The sequence below is a fragment of the Eucalyptus grandis genome, chromosome 7 (assembly GCF_016545825.1).
Source record: "Eucalyptus grandis isolate ANBG69807.140 chromosome 7, ASM1654582v1, whole genome shotgun sequence".
Classification (NCBI taxonomy): domain Eukaryota; kingdom Viridiplantae; phylum Streptophyta; class Magnoliopsida; order Myrtales; family Myrtaceae; genus Eucalyptus; species Eucalyptus grandis.
In genome coordinates this window covers 59,917,757-59,941,840 of record NC_052618.1, presented here as the reverse complement: position 1 = coordinate 59,941,840, position 24,084 = coordinate 59,917,757, and the positions used below count along the sequence as shown (strand labels likewise).

At 39.3% G+C, this 24,084-nt stretch overlaps 2 protein-coding genes and 1 non-coding gene across 3 annotated transcripts; 2 read left to right on the top strand and 1 right to left on the bottom strand.

Moving 5' to 3' along the window:
- Positions 1 to 473: 473 nt before the first annotated feature.
- Positions 474 to 2,267, top strand: LOC104455977 (peptide-N4-(N-acetyl-beta-glucosaminyl)asparagine amidase A). The gene has a single exon (XM_010070668.2). The coding sequence runs from the start codon at positions 474 to 476 to the stop codon at positions 2,265 to 2,267; it is 1,794 nt and encodes a 597-aa protein (XP_010068970.2).
- Positions 2,268 to 3,136: 869 nt separating this feature from the next.
- On the bottom strand, positions 3,137 to 3,218 carry TRNAS-GCU. The gene has a single exon. It is a non-coding gene; the product is annotated as a tRNA-Ser (tRNA).
- A 12,228-nt stretch (positions 3,219 to 15,446) lies between these two features.
- LOC104454660 (protein DETOXIFICATION 43) lies at positions 15,447 to 23,954 on the top strand. Its single transcript, XM_010069570.2, is given in 13 exon segments — positions 15,447 to 15,631; positions 16,009 to 16,130; positions 16,749 to 17,027; positions 18,660 to 18,853; positions 19,402 to 19,537; positions 20,747 to 20,843; positions 21,000 to 21,100; positions 21,411 to 21,574; positions 22,400 to 22,471; positions 23,100 to 23,216; positions 23,300 to 23,395; positions 23,492 to 23,613; positions 23,900 to 23,954. Coding segments are annotated over 13 exon segments (1,740 nt in total).
- The last annotated feature ends 130 nt before the right edge of the window (positions 23,955 to 24,084 follow it).

Genomic DNA, 24,084 nt, shown 5'->3' with positions numbered 1-24,084 from the left:
CGGTGCTTTTTAGGAGGTAAGGATAAAGGTGATATTGAAAATTTATTTTCTTACAAAATTGTTGATGGGGTTCATGAACTGCCACAAAAGTGTTTTATTGAGCCAAAACAATGATATAAGTTACCACCTTCTTTCTAAATTCCATACACCCGCATACATGACCACTCACCAGGACCTGCAAAAACTAATCCACGAAGCAAATCCTTAGCAGTGAAGTTAACACACGGCCAAAGGTCAACTAACTCCTGCATTACCACCCTCCCTGGATCCTACCTTGGCCGGTTCATCCTATATTATCGATTTCTATTATGATAATTATCATAAATGTCATTGTTCTTCCTAAGCAATAACAGTATATTTTTCATCATTATTGAGATTATATGTGTCAACACTCACATGCTGTGTTTGGCAGTTTGCTATATAGATGAAAATGTCCTTACACTTGTCACTCACTTTGACCATCCGCAGAAAATATGTCGAAGCTGCTTCTCGTCTTCCTCTTCCTCTTCTTGGTTGGCGACGGCCATGTCTCTTCCTCATCCTTCCTCCTTCGTTACCTCAAGAAATCATCATCATCTTCTTCTTCTTCTTCTTCTTCATCGCCTCTTGTGCACTCTCAACTCAGACTATCGCAGCCGAACTCAGAGTCAGAGCTCGTAGCCAATCCTTCATCGTTCGATCACTTGAAATCGCTGGCCCCATCTTGCGTCCTCTCGGTGGCCCTCCTCCCCCAACCCCTTCCAACCTCGGTCCTCTATTCTCCGCCGTCCGATTGCCCCTCTCCCTGGTCCCACGTCTCCCTCCACATCCGCGTCACCTCACCTCCGCAGCACCAGTCCAACCACTTGCTTAGCCTCTGGCTTGGTGGCGCCGAGCTGCTCCGTACCAGCACCGACGGAGCAGGGTGTTGGGAGGTCCAGAAGGACATCACCAGATACTCCTCGCTCCTTTCGCAGTCTAGCATCCATCTCATGCTTACATCCCTCCAGCGGCCCTCTAACATTGCGGTTTCGTGGGCCCACCTGGTCAACGTCACTCTGTTTTACTACAACCATGATTATAGCTCTGTAATCTCCGATAAGGTCACCCTCCCGGCAACCGTGTCGGGTGGAGATTTGAAGCGCAATTTGGTCTCTCTGCATTCTTTCGATGACCCAAGTCCATCAAACAGTGAAGATCAGGTGCGGGAAGCTCCATGGCGTTCGGATGATACACCGCCCGATCTGATCATACCGGTCAACGGGGATGGTGGATTCTGGTTCAGAATCGACAACGAGAGTACCGTCCAGTCAAAGGATGTTCAGCTACCCCGTAATGCTCGCCGAGCAGTACTTGAACTGTACGTGTCGTCTCATGGAAGCGACGAGCTTTGGTACTCTAACGTTCCTCGTGAGATCGAGCATCGAGCCTTTAGGGAAGTTTTTGTGACGATCGATGGCAAAATTGTTGGATCGGAATCACCAATCATAGTTTTGCCGTTCGGAGCATTTAGTTTTCCATCTTGCGACATCGAGTTGACACCTATTATGGGCTCCATGTTGGACGGCAAGCCACATCGTTTGGGGATTGGAGTTTCCCACGGCATTCCATACTGGCTTGCAAGCGCAAATCTTCATGTTTGGTTGGATCATCAATCATCGGCAGTTGAAGCGAAGTCCATACTGCATCACTACCCTGCTCTTCACTACGAACAGGTGTTGGAGAAAGCCCAAGGGTCATTGAAGGTGAAGGCGAAGAGGAAGATCAAGCTCTTGGGTTGGCTTAAAACCAGCAGAGGGAATTTCACTACTTACGTATCCCAAGAACTTGAGTTCGAGAGCTTCATAAGGTACGGAAAGAACGAAACTTGCAGCGGGAGTGGGATGGTGGAGCACGAGATTGAATCGGAGAGAGAGGTGCTCGTGAAATCGGAAACTGGTGAGGTAATTTCCAAAAAGACAGCAAAAAGAAAGTACCATGTCACTGTCAGCACTCAGATTCTGCCGGAATTTGATGATCTGAGTGTGCGTCGAACCACGCTGAACATGAGCGTGAAGGAGAAGCATGTTGAGAGAGATGGGTCGAGATATTATCACCTCACTCGAAATTCAGCTGAATTGAGGGAATTGAAAGAGAAGGACCAAGCAGCGACTGGAGGCTCTGTGAAGACAGAGCAAAGGCTGAGTTATAAGGATGAAAGGGGAGGTTGCTACTCCAGGACTGTCGTCGCGGTTGATGGGAAAGTCATCCAGGATGAAACGACCGACGGTTGTGCCACTGCTATGTGAATATATAAAAACCTCTTGGCCCTTTGTGCTCGTTTTTACGCTCTGTAATGTAAAGCAATATCTAAGTGTGTGCTTGAGATGTATAAGAGCTCGATCCACACATGCCGATATAGTCCAACCCGGGGTCCATTGGGTCTCCAACATCATTTGGAGCCCATGGGCACGCATAGTATGAGGTGCGATGGAGCTGTTTGTAATAGTCTGATGTGTGCCTTGTGTTGTATACATAAGCCTTGTGCCAATGTTGGCACTTGTTGCAAATTGAATGTGACAAAGTATGCGTGGTGTGATTTCCACTTAAGCATCAGCCTTTCGTATGCTGCACGTGTGCTCTCTGCAAGTCGTGAACGAAACTAAGCACCAGGAGGAAAAGAAGTACAACAAAAATAAAAACAAAAATTGGAGGCAAAAAAAGAAAAAAGAAAAAAAAAAAGCAAAGAAGATGTGGGCCTGAGAAAGTGGAACGCTCACCGGGAAAGCCCATGCACATAGCAGGCACACACGTTAACCAATCGGCCAAATCGGCCCTTACAATGAGGAAGCCAAGTGAGGCCATGGGAATGGCAATAGGGATTAAAGATCGGAGACTCGCAATCGTTGTCACAAACAAAGTCCCATACTCGAAGGTGGACCCAAAAGGGCACGGTTGGAGCTTTGTGTGCGCGCCTGAAACGTCAGGAAAAATCCTGCAAAAGGAACTGTAGACTTGCTGGGGAAAAATGGTGGGACAACACCACCAAAAACTTGCGAGAGGGCGACACCAATTGGATAGACACTAATGCGCCTGAGGGCCTGTGTCCGTCCAGAATGGTCACACAGGGCTGAGATCTCCTTCCTAAAAGAATAAGAAGTGGATGCAAAATAGAAGACGTCGCCTGAGAGATTCGAACTCTCGCGGGGAAACCCCATGTACTTAGCAGGCACACGCCTTAACCACTCGGCCAAAGCGACGCGTTGTGTTGGCTAACACATAAAAATCTAAATAACTATTTATACCTTTTGGTTGACTGGGCTTGACGCTTACTAGAGATTGTGCAATCTTCTTGGGCTTTTTAAAGAATCAGACTTTGGGTTCGTGTGGGACTATGTTTTCTTCCGAGGCTCTAACCACTATTTTAATTAGTAGTATTGCTAGTTATGATAATCACTTACGTGCGAAACTAATTAAATACAAATGTGGGCGATGTTTTTTATTATAACCAATCAATCAGTAGGATGATTGGTGGAGAATGTGGTCCATTCATCCCTATAGTCACCCGTGGATGGAAAACATGTAAGCGAAGTGCTCTAGACTGGCATCTTTGCTTCTTTTCTTTACTTATTAGTTTCCGTTCATCGAATGTCGATCCTGAACAAGGCATTTATGAAGGCCATGAATGTGAGTAGATAGCCCACTGGGATTCACCTCAGTGGCCACCCTTCCAACATGGAAGGGGGAGGTGAGGAGTTCAAATCCCCACCTTCTCAGGGGGATGGGGTGGGGACGCGTAAGTTTCAGGAGTGGGTTTCGACTCCCACGTCTTGCAAGAGGCAGGGCAAAAATCTAAGAGTGAATGTAGAGTAGGAATAGAGTAAGACTGATAAAAAAAAAAAAACTAGATGTCGAGAAGCGTAACTTGGACAATGAATTTGGTAGTTGATATACAACTTCTATGTGTGATCAAATTTTTCAAAAGAGATGTGTAAAATTGGTTACGATCTAGCCGATTCTTCCAAATACTCCTCCACGTCAGTGCTAGTTTTTAGCATGTCCTAGCGGTTTCCAGACATGAATACGATTGACCGAATGAATGTATCCTTCATTTGATTGACATAATCTGCCTCCATGCAGGGCATTCCAATGCACTAGAACATACCTTTGTAGAACAGGGTTCTTTGATATGACGCTTGCATCTCCAACAATTTTCTCAATAGTCAACCAAAAATAATGACTTCCATATAAAAATTGCATCGAGACGGTCGGGGTAATAAGATTCGTGGTATACTTTTTACTACTTTGAATGACGAATAGATGCATTTGGTAGAAATACATGGTCAACTTTATTTGTTTTCGTATCCAGGAACCGAACAAGGAAGAGTTAATTCAGAAGATCGAATACAATTTTGCAGGACGGTGAGATTCAGATGCCATTTAATTTTGGATCGTAGCTAGCTAAGAAGAATATATGCCATCATGTTGGAAGTTATATTTACGCAAATTAATTGCATCCCTTGCAGCGTTATATGGACTAATATATCATAGAATACGCATTGCATTCTAAGACCATGTATATAATTACTGTATTTATCTAATAATTGAAACTTCATTTTTATTCCGTAGAAATTAAAAAAAAAGATTCATTTATATGACTATGATATGATATATGCATATCTTTGGTATGTATATCACAAATTGATTGTTGTAAACAATCTAGAAATATGAGGTATATTCACCTAACGGCATACATTTGTATACATGTACATTCCATTTTTACTTTAAAAGGAGCATCCTTTTGCAAGTGCGGGGGAAAAGTGCCTGACCGGTCTTAAACATAGTATAATGATGCTAATTTAATCATAAATTTTTTAATTTTGTCAATTCAGTTTTAAAATTTTGCGCGAAATTTCAATGTAATTCAACGTAGTTCTCTAGTCAATTTTCGTTGGAAACTATTGATGTGATGGTGTGTAACGTAGAATGATAAGCGATGACTGGATTGTTAGGCAAAATTCTGAAAGTTGATGTGAATTTTTAAATTAGAAAAACGCAGCGAAACTCCGATAATTCCCCTCGACTGTGTGCACCCAGGTGTGCTTGTTTCTGGTGCAGTTCTTACCCGCCATGCCTCGTGACTTACAATGATAGTCAGCCCGCAAATTCAGGAATGCAAGACAAAAAGTGAGGAGCCTGTGAATTCCTAGGCACTGATGTTATTTGATGTCGGACTCGGACTTTCTTGAATTAGTTATATCTCCCAATTCCGCTGACCCGGTGGGTTACTTTGCTCTGTTTCTCGGTTTTCCTTTGGGTTGCTTCGACCCTCTTTGATTCACGATGAACTATTTGTCTTGGTTTATGGAATCCCAGGAAAAAAAGTACCATTTGAGCAGTTATCAGGCTGGAGGAAATTTTCTGCGACAAGGAAAGTTCGTACACGCATGGACAGAAGGTCCTTTTATCTTTTGCCCAAACGTAAGTTCGAGTTGAACTTGGACATTCTGCCGTGATGCATGGCTAGGGGAATACGTGAAATCTTACAACTTTCTTCTCTTCCTATTAATCAATATACAGAAAAAGGCTTATCTAGTCGTACCTTTAAGATATTCTGGAATGATACTCCCAAATGGGTTTTATTTCTCAAAAGAATACGAAGGTGATATTTAGATGCCATTCCATTTGTATTATAGCTCCTAGCTAAGGAGAATATTGTCACAAAGTCAGAAAGAAATCTTGGTGCGAGTGAATCTCATCTTTTGTAAGGTTTTATGGATCGATATATACGCATTATTGCCAACTTCAACTTGTTTTCAGGCGGTCCTTCTCTTCCCAATATATTTCATCTCGAGTAATGCTACTAGCATGGATATATAAAGTAATATGGCCACGGGATCTCTATCAGTGATATAATTACCTGAAGATTTAGTATTACTATGATAGAATCAAGAAAATCTTGCTATCGAGTTATATCAACTGTTTTATAAATAAGAAAAACTAGATATCCAACTAGGACCATGTATTTAGTTACAATATCTATTTTATAATTGAAATTCCATGCTGTCCAGTGAGAAATTAAAAAAAAAAGAATACTATATTCATTTCTATAAATATAATAAGATACATTCATATGTTTTGTACATATATTATTGATTGACGTAAAAAATTTAGAAATTTAAAGTATTTTCACCGGAGTATAGTAAGGCATACATTTCTATAAGTTTACAATCACTTTTGCTTTAAAGGAGCAATCCCTCCTGCATAAGTTTAGTGAACGTGCCGGAGAAAGAAAAATTACTGAAGATCGCATACACATATATAATAAAAGTACAAGAGAAACTAATTCATAAAAAGTGTCGTAAAGAAACTGAAAATAAACCCTGAATTGCCAGATAAATTCCACAAGGGTCACTAAAGAGTCATGTTTTAATAACGAAGAACTGAACTTTGATTTTAACCAGTAAATGCTTCATATTTCAGTATATCTGTAATTGATCCAATTTAGCCGATCCAAACGCGTTCACATTCTGGGAAATGCTAGAAGAATGCAGCGAAACTCCAAGGAGTTGATCGCGCGGATTACTTTTTGTCCGGGGTCCGTCAATTGATTGATGACCATCTGTCCGAATAGTCCTTTCCGTGTATACCCAGATACGCTTTTGTATCTGGTGCAGTTCTTAACTGGCACAGCGCGTGCCTTGTTCCCAGGAGCTGATGTTAATTGGTGTCTCGGGCTTGGACTTTTTATATATACGACCTCTGCTGACCCCGTCGCTCTCTATGATCGCAAGTCTCCACTTGGGTCATTCTCATTGTTGCAGCATGTTAGGTTATCGAACTTGTCCTGTTTCTCGGTTTTCCTTGGTTTGTTTTCACCTTCTTTGATTCACTATTAAACTATTTGTCATTGTTTATGGAATCCCAGGAACCATTTGAGTAGTTATCTTGTGGGGGAGGTAGAAAGATAGGGGAATGTTCTCTGATAAGGAAAGTTTTGTTCATGCGACTTTTCTCCAAGCGGAAGTTAGAGTTGGACTTGGATACTCTCCAGAGTTGTATAACTAGAGGAACGTTACACTGAGGGAGGTTGCATTTGACCATTTATGGATCTCGCCCTCCTGATATTGAGGCGTCTCTGTCTTTCTTGTATCAATGTTCCTGACATTCGTCGCTTCACCCGAAAAAGAACAAGTTTCGTCATGTTTAATGTCTGTCCGTGCATCGCTCGTTATCTACTGCTCTGGATCTGGCCAACCTCAATCTAACACACAAATGCTATGTATTTGCATGCATATGTATATCGAAGACTGAACAGATTAATTTGTCCATTCATATAGATTCATCTGTCCTATTTACTAGCCTATAAAGTGTTGCTATTCAGAATTGATATATAGAACTGGCTTTCCAAATGTAGACATAACAGCAGACATACCTGATAAATACTTTTCTTGCGCACCCTTCATATGACTAGCTTATAGTTTGAGTGTCTGCATGTTTGCATAGCACATCCGGCATGGTTCCCCAAAGAATAATGCTATCCATAGAAAACGTGGAAGACCTTTATGACTGAATGCGTTCTTCTTAAGATCATGCATATGCTGGATGTCAAGAGGAACCCTCCTTGTCTTTACTAGTGGAAATCTGCTGAACATCCGCTTCAAGGTGGAGCTGACGGAAAATATGCTGGATGGCAAGTAAGTGCAGTATTTTTTCTATGTCTGAAAGTTGCTGGTGAATTTCCGTCCGGTTCTGCGGCATTGACGCAAGAACCAATTTAGCTTGATTCAGCTTTAAACGGTGATGCCACTTCTACTTCAATTAGTAAGAGAAGTAAGTATTAACTAATTATTAACTTTTTGGTTTAATGGGCCTTTACACTTAGTTGGGTATACAATTTTCTTGGCCTTTTTTATTTTCAAAGATGTAGACTCCATTCGTTTTCGAAAAATTTGAAATTGCTAGAAAATGTATTTTAAAAAGTCATTTTCAGGAAAATGACAACATTTTCTAGGGTCATGGCAACACTTGAAATATTTGCTCGCTAAGACAATTTATAACAAACAATAGTGATAAAATTGGCTCGCCGAGATCTGGAGGAGCGATCGAGTTCACCAAGATTTGGGGAGGCTGAGCTTTGCTGAGATTTGGAGGGATTCAGGTGCTTGCGATGGAGGATCAAGCGAAGGCTGATTTTCATGACAGGTAAGCAGGAAGGAAAATGGGTGTCGTAGGAATGCTGGGGGTGACGGAGTTGAGAGGGGCGGTGGATTTGGGAGTCGATTCCGCGGCTGATGAGCTTGCGCTTTAGGTGGGTGTTCCTATAGTTCTTAAAGCGACGAATAGTAAAGGAACGGGGAAGAAGATGAACGGTAACCACAAAATTTTTTTTTTTTAAATAAAAAAAAAGAGAGAAAAAAAAGGAGAAAAGAAAGAAATATAAAAAAACAATTAGAAAATTGAGCTAAACGACATGGGTTCGATTTAGTTTGTTCACGTCAAATCACTGGCCATACCATGTAAGAAGACCGATATCATTTCGATTCAAATTAGTACGTCATATTTACCGGTCATGTCACGTATGATGGCCAGATAATCAGCCATAAGGATTACATTAAAATTTTGTGTAAAGATTCCAAACATGAAACAATCGAAAAGTTGAAGTTTACAATGAAATATGCACAACAAGTAGTTTAGCACCACAATAACATTTTTCCCCATTACAATGCTGCATTAGAACATGTATCTGTGCACTTTGAATGTTGGATTGTTGTACAGCACAGGGAATATTGGTATCCCGCTTGATTGTTCAACAATTTTTGCAGCCGTCAGCGTGAAAAGAGTGGAAGTAGAGAATGCATTTTCTAGTACGACCACTAAGAAAAAGGACAATTTATTGAATCCGCGTGAAAGTTCTCAACACACTACGTCAATGTGACAATTCAATTATATTAGCCAACTGACGTACATTAATGAGCAACAACCGATAACATCAAAATTACTATAAAATTAACCATCGATGGTGGTTATAATTTTTGTTGTACATTAATATGTTAGTCTGTTCGACTTATATGCATGCCGTGAACGAATGAAATTCTCTTCTCTTCCATATTAATCAAAGACTAAAAAGGCTCGTCCAACTGTTCCCTTAACATTTTCTCATATACATATACATGTACATAATATATAGCCATGGGAAGACAATATGGCCATGGGACCTCTGGTAGTTGCATTATACAGAGGACGACACTTATATACATTTATAAGTGTCGTCCTCTGCACATTCATTGAACTTACAATTCACCTAAGTATTAAACGACATACATTTATATACATTTACAATCCGATCTACTTTTAAAGCAGCTCCTTCTAATATAAGTTCAGTGAATGTGCAGGACACAAAATTTACTGGAGACCGTGTATCTACACATAAGTAAAAGTACAACTGGAGAATCTAAATTATAAAAAGTACCATAAAGAAACAGAAAATAAACCATGAATTACTAGATAAATTCCACAAGGGTCACTGAACTATGACGTTTTACTGAAGAATTGAATTTTGATGTTAATTATTACTATAGACGCATCATATTGCAGGATATATCGTAATTGATGCAATTTAGCTAGAACTCGATCGAATTATTTCAGGGGCAAATGCTGGTGCGCCATAGAAAGAGAGCCTAAGTTTTTGATGTTGTAATTGAAAGAGACATGAGAATTGGGGTAAGGGTTGTTGAGAAGATCTTGCACCAGCCAGAACTGACGGAGGGAGATGAACAATGCTCGTCCACTCCACCATTTCGATTCAATCTACCCTTGTTCAAAGTTTCTCGATGATTTCAGTCATGAAACGTGAGAACCCTTGCTCCTCAACGATCCCCCGGCCATCGTGGCTATGTGCATGAATTCAGAGAACATGTTCGTTCAGAAAATGGCGAATCTGTTTCTATTTTATGATGATCTTCGGGTTAGGGCAGGCCGGACGCCGAGTTTTGAATAGCGCTCGTAGTTCCAAGTGCATTCACGTTCCGGGAACGTCAAATGCAGCGAAATTCCGAAGGAAATGATTGCGTCGGAATATTTTTTTTTTCGCTGTCAATACATGGGTTGATTGATTCCCGACTATCTTTTTCATCCGTTTGTCCGCGTGTACGCAGATGTGATTGTATCCTGTGCGGTTCTACTATTAGTTAATATCTACGTCCTATTCGACCGAAAAAACCAAAAATATTATGTCCTCCGCTGACCCAGCCGCCGATCTGTACGATTGCTTATTTACTCGCGTCCTTGTCATTGTTGGGGGCATGATAGGGAGGTGACGGAACTGGTCCCGTTTCTCGGGGCTTCCTTGGTCCTTGGATTCACCATAAACTATTCGTCGTCTTTCTCTATTGGAAACCCACGAATAAAAGAATACCCATTTTGAGTTGAGTCGTCCGGAGGGGTGGGTGGGAGAGGCGGAAAGCTAAGCGAATATGCTCTTACAAGGAAAGGTCGTACAGGCGTGGACAGAATGTCGTTTTGACCTTTTTCTCCAAACGTGATCTCGACGGGGACCTGGACACTCTGCAGTTTTGCCTAACCGGGGGAGTATGATACTGAGGGAGGATTCCGTCTCCCCTTATGTTGAGGCGTGTATTATTTTTCTCTCTTTTTTTAATCATATCCACGTTCATAATATTTATCGCTTTATCCTAAAAAAAGTTCGATTTGTTATGTATAAGTCGTCAGCTTATGCTTTGAATCATGCCATACAATGAACGAGTTGATTTGTCCATTCTTTTGCTCCCCCATATGACTAATTTATGATTTGGATCTTTGCAAGTTCACGAATCGCATGTGGCATGAGTTCCCAAAAAATTGTGCTATCCACAGATAAAGTGGAAAATTATTTTGACCTATTTAAATGATTATGGGCTATGACAGGTCTACAAACAAATCGTGAAATAATATCTCCTTCACATTGTCAACTAAAAAAAAAAAAAAAAAAAAAATCTGAAAACTTTACGAGATTTAATTTTTACCACATTGAGGATTAGTTCAACAGAAGGCTCATCTAGATGTACCTTTATGATTTTCTCAAATAATATTTCCAAGAATGCGACATACATAGTTTCTTAAAATTTGACGGTGCGGTTTGGAGGTCATTTCATTTGTGTCGTGGCTGGCTAAGGAGAATAATGCAATCATGCGGACAGAATTATAATGTAAATTAATTGCGTCCCGTGTAGCTTTATATGAATCAAGGTATGTGAATACGACATGCATTTTTATACGTGTAGGATCCGATTTACTTTAGAAGGAGCATCCTTTCATAATTTCAATTATCCGTCGGAGATCGCGTATGTATACATATGTTAAAACTAAAAGAACCGCAGAGAATCTAATCCATAAAAAAGCATATCATACAGAAATTGAAAATAAACCATGGATTACCAGATAAATTCCACAAGGGTGACTAAACAGTCCTGTTTTCGTAATGGAGGAGGGAACTTCGACTTCGATTACTAAATGCATCATATTTCAGTATTTTCGTAATCGATGCAAATTAGCTGGAAGTCGGAGAAATTTCAGGGGCAAATGCTGGTCTGGGATGGCACGTTGTGTGAACTTTCGGTTGGGAAGCAATGTTGGAATGAAAAATCGTTCCTAAAGAACTTCGTAGTCGTATGCACTTGCCGGGCAATCAAACATGAGAGGATGTTTCTCGTTGATTTCAGTCATGAAGCGTGTCGGGACTATGTAAATGAGTTTGGAAAACTGGTTCGGGTTTTATTTTTATGAAGATCTTCTGGGTACGGCAGGGCAGACGTCCGAGGCAGAATTGCATATTCAGCGGATCCAAATGCATTGACATTTTGGGGGAAATGCTAGAATATTGCAGCCAAACGCCGAGAGAGGTTCGTCAATCGATTCATTCATGACCACTTTTTTTTATTCTGAAATGCGATGGTATCTGGTGCAGTTCTTACCTAGCGCACCTTTGCACACCGACAGCGCCCAAAAACCGAGTGGTCCTGGACCGCCGCGTAGGCCGTAGTCCACTTCGCTCGCTGATCGTCCTGTCTCTAAGTTAAGCCCCACTTTTCGTATTCTTTTCCCTCCTCCGTTACCTCCTTCTCCCTCTCCCCCTCTTTCACCCCCTCTCTTTCCTTCGGTTACTTCTTTTTGCTTCTGCAACGCGCCATAAAGCTGGTAATGCCTGCACTCCAGTATCAAGCTCCGCAAACAAGATGTGCACAGCAAGATAGACCGAAATTACAGGGAAAATTCATAAGCAAAATCCCCTGAGCTTTTACAGTTCATTAGGAATCAAAGTTAAGTCGAAATTAAAGCTGAATTAAATTCCTTTCCCAGTCCTCCGTTCCCTCTGCAGCAAATCTCGAGATCATTGAACCAATGGAACAGAGAGAGAGGGCATCGGAGGAGAGAAAAATTCCACTTGAACACGTGGCAACCAATCAATGGAGTGGCCTGTGGCCTATGCGGCAGTTCAGGACCACCCGATGTTTTCTTGGCCTCGTTATTTACGATGACCTTCGGCCGCTGGGAGATCTTTTCTGAATAGTAACGTTTCTTCATGCTTGGATAGAGGTCTTTTGAACTTTTCAACAAGCGTGAGTCGCTCCTTAAACCAGGGACTTGGACTCGAAACATTATGCGGTGTTGTATATCTAGGGAAATATGATACCGAGGGAGGTTGCATTGCTGTAACCATGTAAGGAATCACATCCCCCGAGGCGGTTAAATGTAATAATGTGGAATATTAAGTTGAGGAATTTGTGCGTATTTCACTATATCATAATAAAGGGTATCAACTTATTTACAGGATTTATAATAGACCATCAAAGATAACATATATCAATCAAGATTGTGTGATGAATATGCATAATCAAAGGAGCCATCACACGATCTTGAAAGATACACAAAATCTATAAAAATATTCTAATTATCTTTAATAAAGGGAAATATCCTAGAGAATTATACTAAGGGCATATTTGGTAACGATTATGTTCCCAGGAATAGATTCTAAGCATTTTAAACCGTTTGATAACTATCCAAAATTTCTGATTCTGGAATAAAATTGCGTTTGGTATTGATTCTGTTCCAAATTAATTTCTTTTAATTTTTAAACAATTTTTATAATTTTTTCCTTTTTTTTTTTTCTTTTCTTTTTTTTTTTCTCCTCTTCTTCTTCTTCTTCTTCTTCTTCTTCTTCTTCTTCGGGCCCGTTTGGATCGCCGATCGGCCAAATGAGGGCCGATGACCTTACTGGAGCGTCGCTGGCCCTCGTCGGCCGAGCCTCACTGATGGCCAGGTCAGCCTTGCCAGGGTTGGGCGAGGCCCACCTAGCCACCGGTGGGGCTGCGCGTCGTGAGGCTTGCCCAGCTGCACATCGCGAAGCTTGTCCAACCTCGCCGGTGGCCGGGCGAGCCTCGCCGGGGTTGGGTGAGCCTCGCCGGGCCGGGCGGGTCTCCCGGCCTCGGCGAGGCTCGGCCTTGCCAAATTTGGGGAGGTCGAGCCTTGCCGGTGGCTAGGCTTGCCTCTGGCGAGCTCGTTGGACCTCACCTTGGCCTGGCGAGCTCGTTGGACCGGTTGCCGGCAACTGGCGGTAGCGGCGGACGGTGGCGGACAACAACCACGCGATTGAAGAAGAAGAAAAGAGAAGAAAATAGTTGATTTTGATTCTTTTTTCTGATTCTGGAACAAGAATCACATTTTTTTTTTGTTATTCTTGATTCTACTCCCAATCTGTTTCCATAAACAAAATTTTTACCAAATGCGATTCTGTTCCCAAACTGATCCCGGGAACAAAAAATAAAAATTTGGCCATGTTTGGATTGTTACCAAACATGGCCTAATACTCAAGCTAATTGATAAAAGTGAAAGTTAGAAAATGCCTAGACTATAGACTTTAGAATTGGGTTGGTTTGAGTCAGTTCTTGGATATGAGCAAAGGTAAAATAGCAAGCGATTGATATGGCTAGCTTTGCTAACCAACATAGTAACTTGATAGACACGTCCAATGTGGTTGGGGTTGTAATAGCAAGCAGCCGATGCAACTAGCTTCGCTTTCAAAATAGTTACTAAATGACACGACCAATGCGGCCGATGTTGTAATGTCCAATTCGAGAATCGGATGGAAATAGCAAGCGGCTAATGTGGCTGACTTTGTTGATAAAATAGTAACTTGGCTTGCTTAGATAACAGGGCTTTGAAGATGACATTAGTTATCGGACGAGATGAACAATGTTAAAATCAATTGGATGATAATAAGACTTATTGAAAAAGAAATGACGAGAAGCAATATTAGTTCTAGAAATGCACTTGGGTGTGCACTCACACCCGGTGCATCTCAGGATTTGATACCAAGTTAAATGTAATTATATGGAATAGTAAATTGAGCAATTTGTACGTATTTTAATATATCATAATAAAGAGTACCAGTTAATTTATAGGTTTTATGAGAGATTGTCAAAATATGTGTAATGAAATGAGATTTCGCACAATCTTGAGAGATAGAGAAAATCAACAGATATATTCAATTGATCTCTAGAATGTCCTATTTCTTTCTCATATTAATATTCCCGACGTTTGTTGCTTCACCCAAAAAGGAACCAAGTGTTGTTGTGCTTTATTTTGCCCATGCATACTTGTTAGCTCATGCTCTGAATCTAGCTAAACTTAGTCTGACGCGCTCGCAACTCTATGCATATGTATAACAAACCATAAATATGTTTGCTTGTCCATTCATATATATATATATGTCCACCTGTCTTAAATACTTCTCTACGGAATGTTGCTATTTACAAATGATAAATAGACCGAAGCATTTCAATTAGAGACAAAACAATGCAGCCTTTATTCATAAATACGTGATAAATAATCTTCTTGAGCTAGTTAATTCGCTCATAATTTGGGTCTCAACATCTTCACATACTGGATACAGCGTTAGTCCCCACACAATTGACTTATTGATAGAGAAAGTGGGAAGTCCCTTTCGACTGAGGGAGGTTCCAACTGTCATCAAGCTGGGGGTTGTGTATATAATGACTCAGTTCTTGCATGTCTCCTCAGAGCCTCTTTATCATCTCTCGTTCTTGTGAGGTGTGGACTTCAGTACACCCCGCAAGAGTTTCCTTGCTACGGAGGTCCATCCTAAACTCCTTGATTTTTTTTTTTGTGCTCGCTTGCTTTCTTTCCTGTCGCTCAACAACTGGTCACCTACTTAGACGCCAGAATGTCTTATTTCTACCCCTTTCATTGTTTTCGTGGACTAACTTTTCTGAAGATTTTAGCGTTTTAATTGTTTCCTTCTCATCCAGATCTGGAGCTTGCTACACCCTGCAAATATCGAACACTAGAAACTGAGCACTTGATCACGGTGCATCAGGAGCAACATTGTACTGGGTGGCAGCAACCTGGTTAAATTATTACATTTAGAACTTTGGCAGATTAAAACTCAAGTTCATTTTCCTCAGAATATCATGGCCAGGCAATCTGATGTTCACGTTGCTGACAATATCATTGAGGACAGTGATCGAAATACCCCAGAGGCCATGCCTGAAGGCACTGATCAACATGATCCTGTGGTTATCATAAAGGAAAATGATGAGCATCCATTGAGAAGCAAGTGGAGCATTCCAATCTTTATCTTCTCCAGAGATTTAAGGTAAGGCTACTCTGGCTGCATCTTTGAACAGCTAAGACTAAGGCTAGCTATGATTTCTCATTTACACTCCCGAATAATGCTTAGTGCAAGACTTTAATTAGCGTTGGCAGGATATCATCTTTCACAATACTAATCATCAATCATCTCGGATATTCATTCATGTAATATGCTTACATGGTGCAAGTTAAATGAAGTCCAGGCAGAAATGAATTGGCTTGCCAACTAGCTCATTTCTATGATGTCAAGCGTTTCGCCCATTAGTGATGTCTGTCACGGGAGCTTAATGTTCAAGTCATGTTATGACACGAATAAGTTGGATGAAACGTACCTCAGCTGTCTTCTTTAAAGCTAAACAATGGTCTCAAATTGGATTGCAGGCGTGTATTCAAAAGGGATGAACTTGGTCGAGAGATATGGGAGATTGCTTTTCCTGCTGCCTTGGCTTTGGCAGCTGACCCAATCGCTTCCTTAATTGATACTGCATTCATCGGTCGTCTAGGTATGATGATCAAGTCTAAGCTTTTCCACGTGAAGTCTAGGCAGGTTGCTACTGTGATTTCTTGGACCGCACAATGAACTCTATAGCATGTCATGGTTTTTTTTTTTTAATCATATTCACAGTTATTATAAAACGCCAAGAGCATGAAAGTTTAAGCTGGTAGGAGATCCAGGTTTCTACTGTTCAAGATCTTGATTCTGGGTCTTTGTTCCTATGTTCAAACATCATTTGACTGATTAGTTGAGTTGTTAATAGGGTTTTGCAATTGGAGTATTTCTTATGACAACTTTAATTGTCACGTTCAATAACATGCAAAAGCTTTTGGTACAACAAGAGATTTCAGGGTTTTGTGTGGCTGAGCTCCCCTTGAGCCTGTCTTGCCTTCCGAATGAGGAGCATTTGGCGAATAGACTGCTGATTTTGTTGATTTATTTCCACTGGTACCCACCATTATTGGATGGGTTCAAAATAACAATAAACATGAGGACTTAGCTCATCTTATGACGACGATTTTAGAAACACAAGTTCCAATCTACGCATTACAATGACTATACTTGCCTCTAGGCTTCAAGAGGTATGATAACTAGATGAACGCTATGCTAACTTTGTCATGTGCAGGTCCAGTGGAGATTGCGGCTGTAGGAGTCTCTATTGCTATATTTAATCAAGCTTCAAAGGTTGCCATATTCCCACTGGTCAGTATAACAACTTCATTTGTTGCCGAAGAAGAAACTATTGGAAAAACATGTGCCAGCATAGAAGAAGATGAAAACCCTAGGACATGCTCAACTAAGAACATAGAAAAGAAAGAGTCAATGCCTGATGATGAAATGCTTGAGAATTTGGAAAGGGGTTCCACCAACAACCGTGAAGTGAAAGATTTAGTTCTAGAAGAAGGTACTTTATCTTTGAAAATGTATTGCCAGACTCATTTCACTAACTAAGCCAATCACCTTTCAAGCATCTATGTTTATATAGGACCTCAGGTAGAATAAAAATGAGATCCATATGTTAGACACTGAAGTGAGCTTGGCACCATGCCCTAAATCAAAAGCTGAAAGAGTCTATCCAAAATCTTTTTCCCCTTTTTTCTTTTAGATTTTTGAATTGAAGTAAAAGCTTACATCCCCCCTCCCCCCACAAGCAAGTACTCTACAACAAATATATATCTTGGTAATTTTAATCCATGGATGTTGTTCCTGAAAATGTTAGTACTATCACCTAGAGGGGGGGGTGAACATTGACAAATAAATGCGGAATAAAATAAGTTGTGAGCAAAATCTGAAAAAGGATTAAAATCTTATTAAACAAGCCACCGGACTTTTGGTAGATGTTCAAAATCTGTTACGCGATGGAATAGACTTTTGAAATATCTGTAAGTATGCACTGAATTAAATAAGAAGAGTTAAGGCAAAAAAATATTACTCATGAAATTTATAGTGGTTTGGCTTAGATCAAGCTTACGTTTACTTTTTCACACTAAAAGTCTTCTGGATGGATTCCACTATATGATCAATAATAAATTACAGCTTTGAGTGCAAACACTTAGTGATATATCACATTATCTCACTAAGTCACTATTTTGGTATTTCTCTCATGATCACAAACGTTTAAGCTCACAAAAAACAAGTGTATGATCAAAGTTTGCTCAGACTTTGGAATTTTAGATTCTACGCTTTGTCTCTTACTTGCTCTTCAGTCCTTGGTCTTCTTAAATACTCATTCACTTCCAAACTAGCCATTGGACAGTATCTAGAGGATTGTCTTCTAATCTACCCGTTGGACAGATCTGTATCAAGAAGATTTAATAGCCGTTGAGTGATAGAAGCATAATCCTAAGTTGATTATAATCGTCCACACAAACAAAATCTTGGTTTCTATAAGTAGAGCTTCTTCATTTAAAAAGTTCTTGTCTTTAAGATCCAATTGTCAATAAATTAGATTGTATCAATCAAATCCATCTTAATATAGCTACAAAATCATATCACTAGCCGTTATATGTCCGAGGCTTATGTTACATTTTATCAAGTTGTCTCATTATGTACGTGCTTTGTTATGAATTTTCATGTTCTTGACATGTCTCATTCTGGATTGTTGGTATGTAAAGTCTCTTGTTTTGTCTATATGTAAAGTTGTAAAGTTTAAGAGTATTCTGTCTAAAGTAAAATCTGAGTGTCTTCAGTCTGAAGTAGACTTTACAATTTGTACGTAAGTCTGAACATATTCTGCTTCTGAACATATCTAGCCCAAAGGTCTTAACACAGTCTAAATAAGTTCAGCTTCAACATAGAGTCTATCTTCTGGTTCTTTTAAGTATAGATTTTGACGATATTCTTTACACGTTCTATCATTTGCATAGTCTGTTACTTAGCTATTAAACACGTTAGTAGCTTTTGATTTGTTTTGTCATCTTCAAAACATCATAAGAAATTTTCCTAACAGTTTCCATCTCATGTTGTTAGTTTCATTAATTCACCGAAAAACTTGCTGAGATGTTAGGTTTCTAATGATTACACTTTTGGTGACCAGATTTTTCTGCAACTTCATGTAAGTGCGCTCCAATATTCAGTAGCAAACCAAAAAAAGCCAAGTTGAGCAAGGAAAGGTGACATATCCCTTCCGCATCTACCGCACTAATACTTGGCGCGATCCTTGGTCTCTTACAAGCATTGTTTCTGATATTTGGTGCTAAACCCCTCTTGGCTTTTATGGGTGTAAAATCTGTAAGTCTTTTGATTATGTCTTTTGTTGAACTTTTTTAACTGCTAAAATTCTTCTTACTTTTATACAAGCAAAGTTTTATCTGTTTATTACAATTGACATCCAAAAGGTGCACGATACCTTCCACAAGTTCCAGTTCTTAAGGTGGCTCCATGAGGGGAAGTCATACATTTATATTTGAACCTCGATACCAGGAAACCCCTTCCGGCCCTATGTACAGGCAACAAAACACACCAAGCTATAGTAATCTCAAACTCTCTTGTAGTGCTCGTCATAGTTTGTCTCCTCACATAGACATATAAGATGAAACATAAGTAGATTACACCAGCTAATCCTTTTCCTTTTCTACTATTAGATTAGTAGTAACAACATTATAGACACTTGGTCTCGCTATTTTCATTTTCCCCTTTCTACATGATCAATTGCATTTTGAGTGACATTCAGTCGGAGAATCTAGTGTTATACATTTGAGGTCACTAAATAAGCTAGTAATGACTTGCATTGCACTGACATGATTTTAACTTATAGCATCTGTTGCTTTTTTGGACAGGATTCTCCCATGATGACCCCTGCTAGAAAGTACTTGACGTTAAGATCATTGGGGGCTCCTGCTGTTCTTCTTTCTTTGGCAATGCAAGGCGTGTTTCGTGGCTTCAAGGATACAAAAACTCCTCTCTATGCCACTGGTATGGCGGATTAATATCCCATTCTTTCTCAAAACTTTTGTTTCCAATTATTGTGTCAAAATGGTAAATCTGCATTTAACTGTTTTCATTAATGTTAGACTACATTTTATATTATTAAAAACCTAAATTACGGAGAAATGGGCTCACAATGTATACAAAACATATTTTTCTTAGTATTTCACGTTGTGTGTAAATCAAGTCTTACACATGAAATTTACATCATCTAGATGACCGGAGGCATGATCACAAGAACAGGAGATAGGCAGAACTACAACAGACAGCAAGTTAGAATTTGAAATCTATTCTTTGATGCCGGGTTCGACAAACGTTTCTTCCTCAAAAGACCAGTTAGAAAACGGGTCTATAGTGTATATATAGCACGTATCTTAACAATTATCACTATAATTTTAAGTTTAATATCAAATGTGGAAACAAATTTGATATGTCCAACATAGACCTAAATATGTTTGTGATGAAAGTGCCTGAGGCAATGAGAAATCACCTATGGAAAAATGAGACGGAAGAAAACAATGATTGTACATCAATTAGAGCTATTCTATTGAATCTTCAAAGAATCAGATTTTTCAATTTGTTTAAAGTCTAAGCTGCAGGAGGAGGGCTTTTCTGGACAAAATTGCCAACCGATAGTCATCATATCATACATAATGCACTATTACGGAGTCCTAGAATCCTATAACTTGTTTGTGGTAAAGTTAACAATTCCACTCACAGTGAGTTATTTTATATTTGCCTATTTCTCTAACAGTTCATTGACTGGATTATAGTATGAATGCACTATTACGGAGTCCTAGAATCCTATAACTTGTTTATGGTAAAGTTAACAATTCCACTCGCAGTGAGTTATTTTATATTTGCCTATTTCTCTAATAGTTCATTGACTGGATTATAGTATGATATGTCTTGTTAAAACGTATAGTTCTCATCCCAAATGAAATTGTTGCAAGTTCATTTTCTAATTAACTTCAGTGGTGGGAATAAAAAAATATTAAGTGTTTTGAGTTAGGAAATAAAATACAATAGGAGGGTCTAGAGATATTCCATCTTGCATTTTACAAAGTTATCATTTTGTACGGTATACTGATGCTTCATGGTTACAGAGAAGTTAGTGGTTTTTGTGGCTTGGCAAACTGGAACTATGTTTATTTTCGGTAGTTAGTTGATTGTTAATTTGACCGGTATTAATAACAGTTGCAGGAGATCTCACAAATATTGTCTTAGATCCAATACTTATCTTTGCATGCCATTTGGGAGTCAGTGGTGCTGCAATTGCACATGTTCTTTCTCAGTAAGTGGTGTCATCCACCCCTAATTTTCATCAGTTCCTTACTTATGTCTCCAAAAGTTACATTATTTCGTATGTTCATATATGTGTCATAATGTCTTAAAAATTTGACAATGACTATATTCCCTATTTTTATAAATTATCTTGTGATTCTGCCAGGTACTTAATATCTCTTATTCTGCTATTGAGGCTGATGAAACAAGTTAATCTCTTACCTCCGAGTCGTAAAGATTTACAATTTCGCCGGTTCTTAAAGAATGGTCAGTAAATATTCCTACGTAAGCAAATGTGCATAGATACATGTATTAACTAACCAACTTTATCACTTTATCTTCCTTCTTCCTTCGACAAAGGGAGCAGAGTTGCCCTTCAGGTTCTACCTTTATCTAATATGAATACTGATAATTTATTTGCTCATAGTTTTATAGCCATGTGCTCCCCCAGTGTTACATTATTGAAAAGGCTGCCACAACAAGAAATTCAATTGTCATTTCTGTTTATATTGCTACATGTTCTTTTCTGAATTTTGAGAATATAACTAATTCTAGGAATGCTTGTGTTCATTCACAGGATTTCTTTTGTTGGCAAGGGTGATAGCTGCCACAATTTGTGTTACCCTTGCTGCCTCAATGGCTGCACGACTGGGTTCAATTCCTATGGCTGCATTTCAAGTATGCTTACAGGTTTGGATGACATCATCACTTCTGGCTGATGGTTTGGCTGTTGCTGGACAGGTAAAACTGCTTCCTTGAATACTTTCCTAGAAATGAGGAGTACTTCCTCAGTGTGTGATGCCCTCACAAGATCTCTAAGTGAAGCAAAACTACACGCATGAGGCAATTAGCTTCTTGAACAACAAGAATGAGATTTGTTAGGAGTGTTGTTTGCTTTCTTGAAAAACGGTAGTCCCACGTCTAGATTTCTTTTGGTTATCTCCCTTCTATACTTTTTAGTTTGGTATCCAGTTGAAAACTTGCTTTAAATGTTCATTATCCACTTGAGCATATTAGAAGATCTCAAATAGACAACATATTGGAGCTTGGTATCTAAGACCAAAAGGAGATGAGGAATACGTCAGAGATGCCAATCCTGGATTGAACTTGTGAACAAGAGTTATTTTTCAATGTTAGCATAACATAGTCTAAGGATTTGCCACCAGCTTCTTTAAACCGCCTAGTTATCAGCAAAATGCAAAAAGAAGTACGATCCATTGCATTAGCACGTAGTTATCATTTGAGATTTTTGATACCTTTGATTGGAAAGGGTCTTAACTTAGAGGAAACTACTTCATTCATAAATATTAGAACACTCGAACTTCTTGGCCATGATTTTCATGATGTTTGATTTTAGTAACTAAAGGATATGTTCCTTTGAAAGTTTTCTTCTTCGCTGTAAAGATTATGCTATAACCTCATCATATATGTCACTAACTATACCATCATCATTTATCTTACACCACCTGTCGTTAGGCCTATATCGATCATTATAGTTCTTTTTAATGTTATAATGTGCAACGTTGATAGTGATTATTGACTAAGTTGTCCCTTCTTTACAAATAGGCAATTTTAGCAAGTGCATTTGCAGAGAAAGATTATGACAAGGCAACTGCGGCTGGAGTTAGAGTATTGCAGGTATTTATCTTGATGAGTCATAATGACATTTTGAACCACCTGATATCGTAAATTGGGGATTCCTGAGAGTAAAGAGAAAAAAGGAAAGATCGAATTAGAAGTAGTATTCGAGCATGAATCGTGCACAAATATTCAACTTAGTACAAAGAAGCATCATACCCATTTAATATTCTTTTGTTGTATTATCTCTAAATACACCACATGAGACAAAGCGGTGCAGTACACTAAGATTCTTTTTAAGATAAAACCAACATCATATTTTAGGGAATGATGTTTCCCTTACGCCCATAGAGATCATATGCCGGGACACATGCTCACATATGGTGCGTGCGTGCTTTTGCATGTGACCACACACACATATGCACGCACTTGGATCCGAAAATGTACCGAGTATGAACTCTAGTGTGGCTGCCACCCCTATCAACATGGTTTCAGATATAGGCCAATGTCAAATATATTATCCTGTTTTTCTCTTGAAAATTTGCTCATCTTCAGACATAGTGGATAGTGGACATAAATGTTTAGATCATTAGCAAAGGGCCGTGCTTTTCACCCATGCAGTGTTGTAGCTAAAACTTGCCGATTGCTAGCTAGGCAATCTAATTTCAGAACTATTTCAATCATGCAGATGGGATTTGTTCAAGGCATGGGGCTTGCTGTGCTTGTTGGTGTTGGCCTAAGATTCGGATCTGGAGTATTCTCAAAAAATATCAATGTCCAGCATCTAATTTTTGTGGGCATTCCAGTATGTTCTCTCAACTAGCTCAATATCTAATGATACAAGTTTTCTTGGAGAAATTGAGTAAATCATCTTCATGTGTATAATAGTTTATTACAGCTACACAACCCATCAATTGTTTGGCTTTTGTCCTCGATGGCGTCAATTTTGGAGCATCGGATTTTGCCTACTCTGCATATTCCATGGCAAGCCCCTAAATCTTTGCTACCAAGACCTTCATTTATTTAGTTCTCATGAGTTCTAAATATGTTGATTGTTCTCTAATGAGTTTTTGTATGCAGGTTACAGTCTCCCTAATTAGCATTGCTTCATTATTCCTTCTCTCCAAGAGTAACGGTTATGTCGGAATATGGGTGGTTCTCACTATATATATGGCTCTTCGGGCTCTAGTTGGTCTTTGGAGGTATGCTTTCCTACTTTTTTTAAATCTTCCAGATGAAGTCTTTCATTTCTATCTCATGACAAGAATTTGCACTTTAATTAACCATTATGCCTTATATTTGTTACGGAGAAGTTTGATGAAGCACTAAGTTAAGCACCTTACTATTTAGAATCAATTTATCAATTGCAAGCAAAAAGTTAATTTCTAGTATTCATTAGGAGTAGTAATGAGTAGAAATGCCCTGTTTTGAATAATGTTCATGAGGATGTGATGGTACAATTTTGCTTTGATTGATGTGGTTTTGCAGAATGGGAAGTGGGACTGGACCTTGGCGCTTTCTCAAGAAATGACTTCTTCCATAATGTTTATGATTATGAACTTATCTTAAGGCTGTAATTGATCGCTCGGATTTCTAGCTAAGATAGAATTAAATATGATATGATATGAAATTCAGGGATTTTCCTATATCTTATCCATTGTTTTGCGACTTGA

What these genes read in the sequence shown, in the direction of transcription:
- LOC104455977 (XM_010070668.2), top strand. Translation starts at nt 474, where the DNA reads ATGTCGAAGCTGCTTCTCGTCTTCCTCTTCCTCTTCTTGGTTGGCGAC.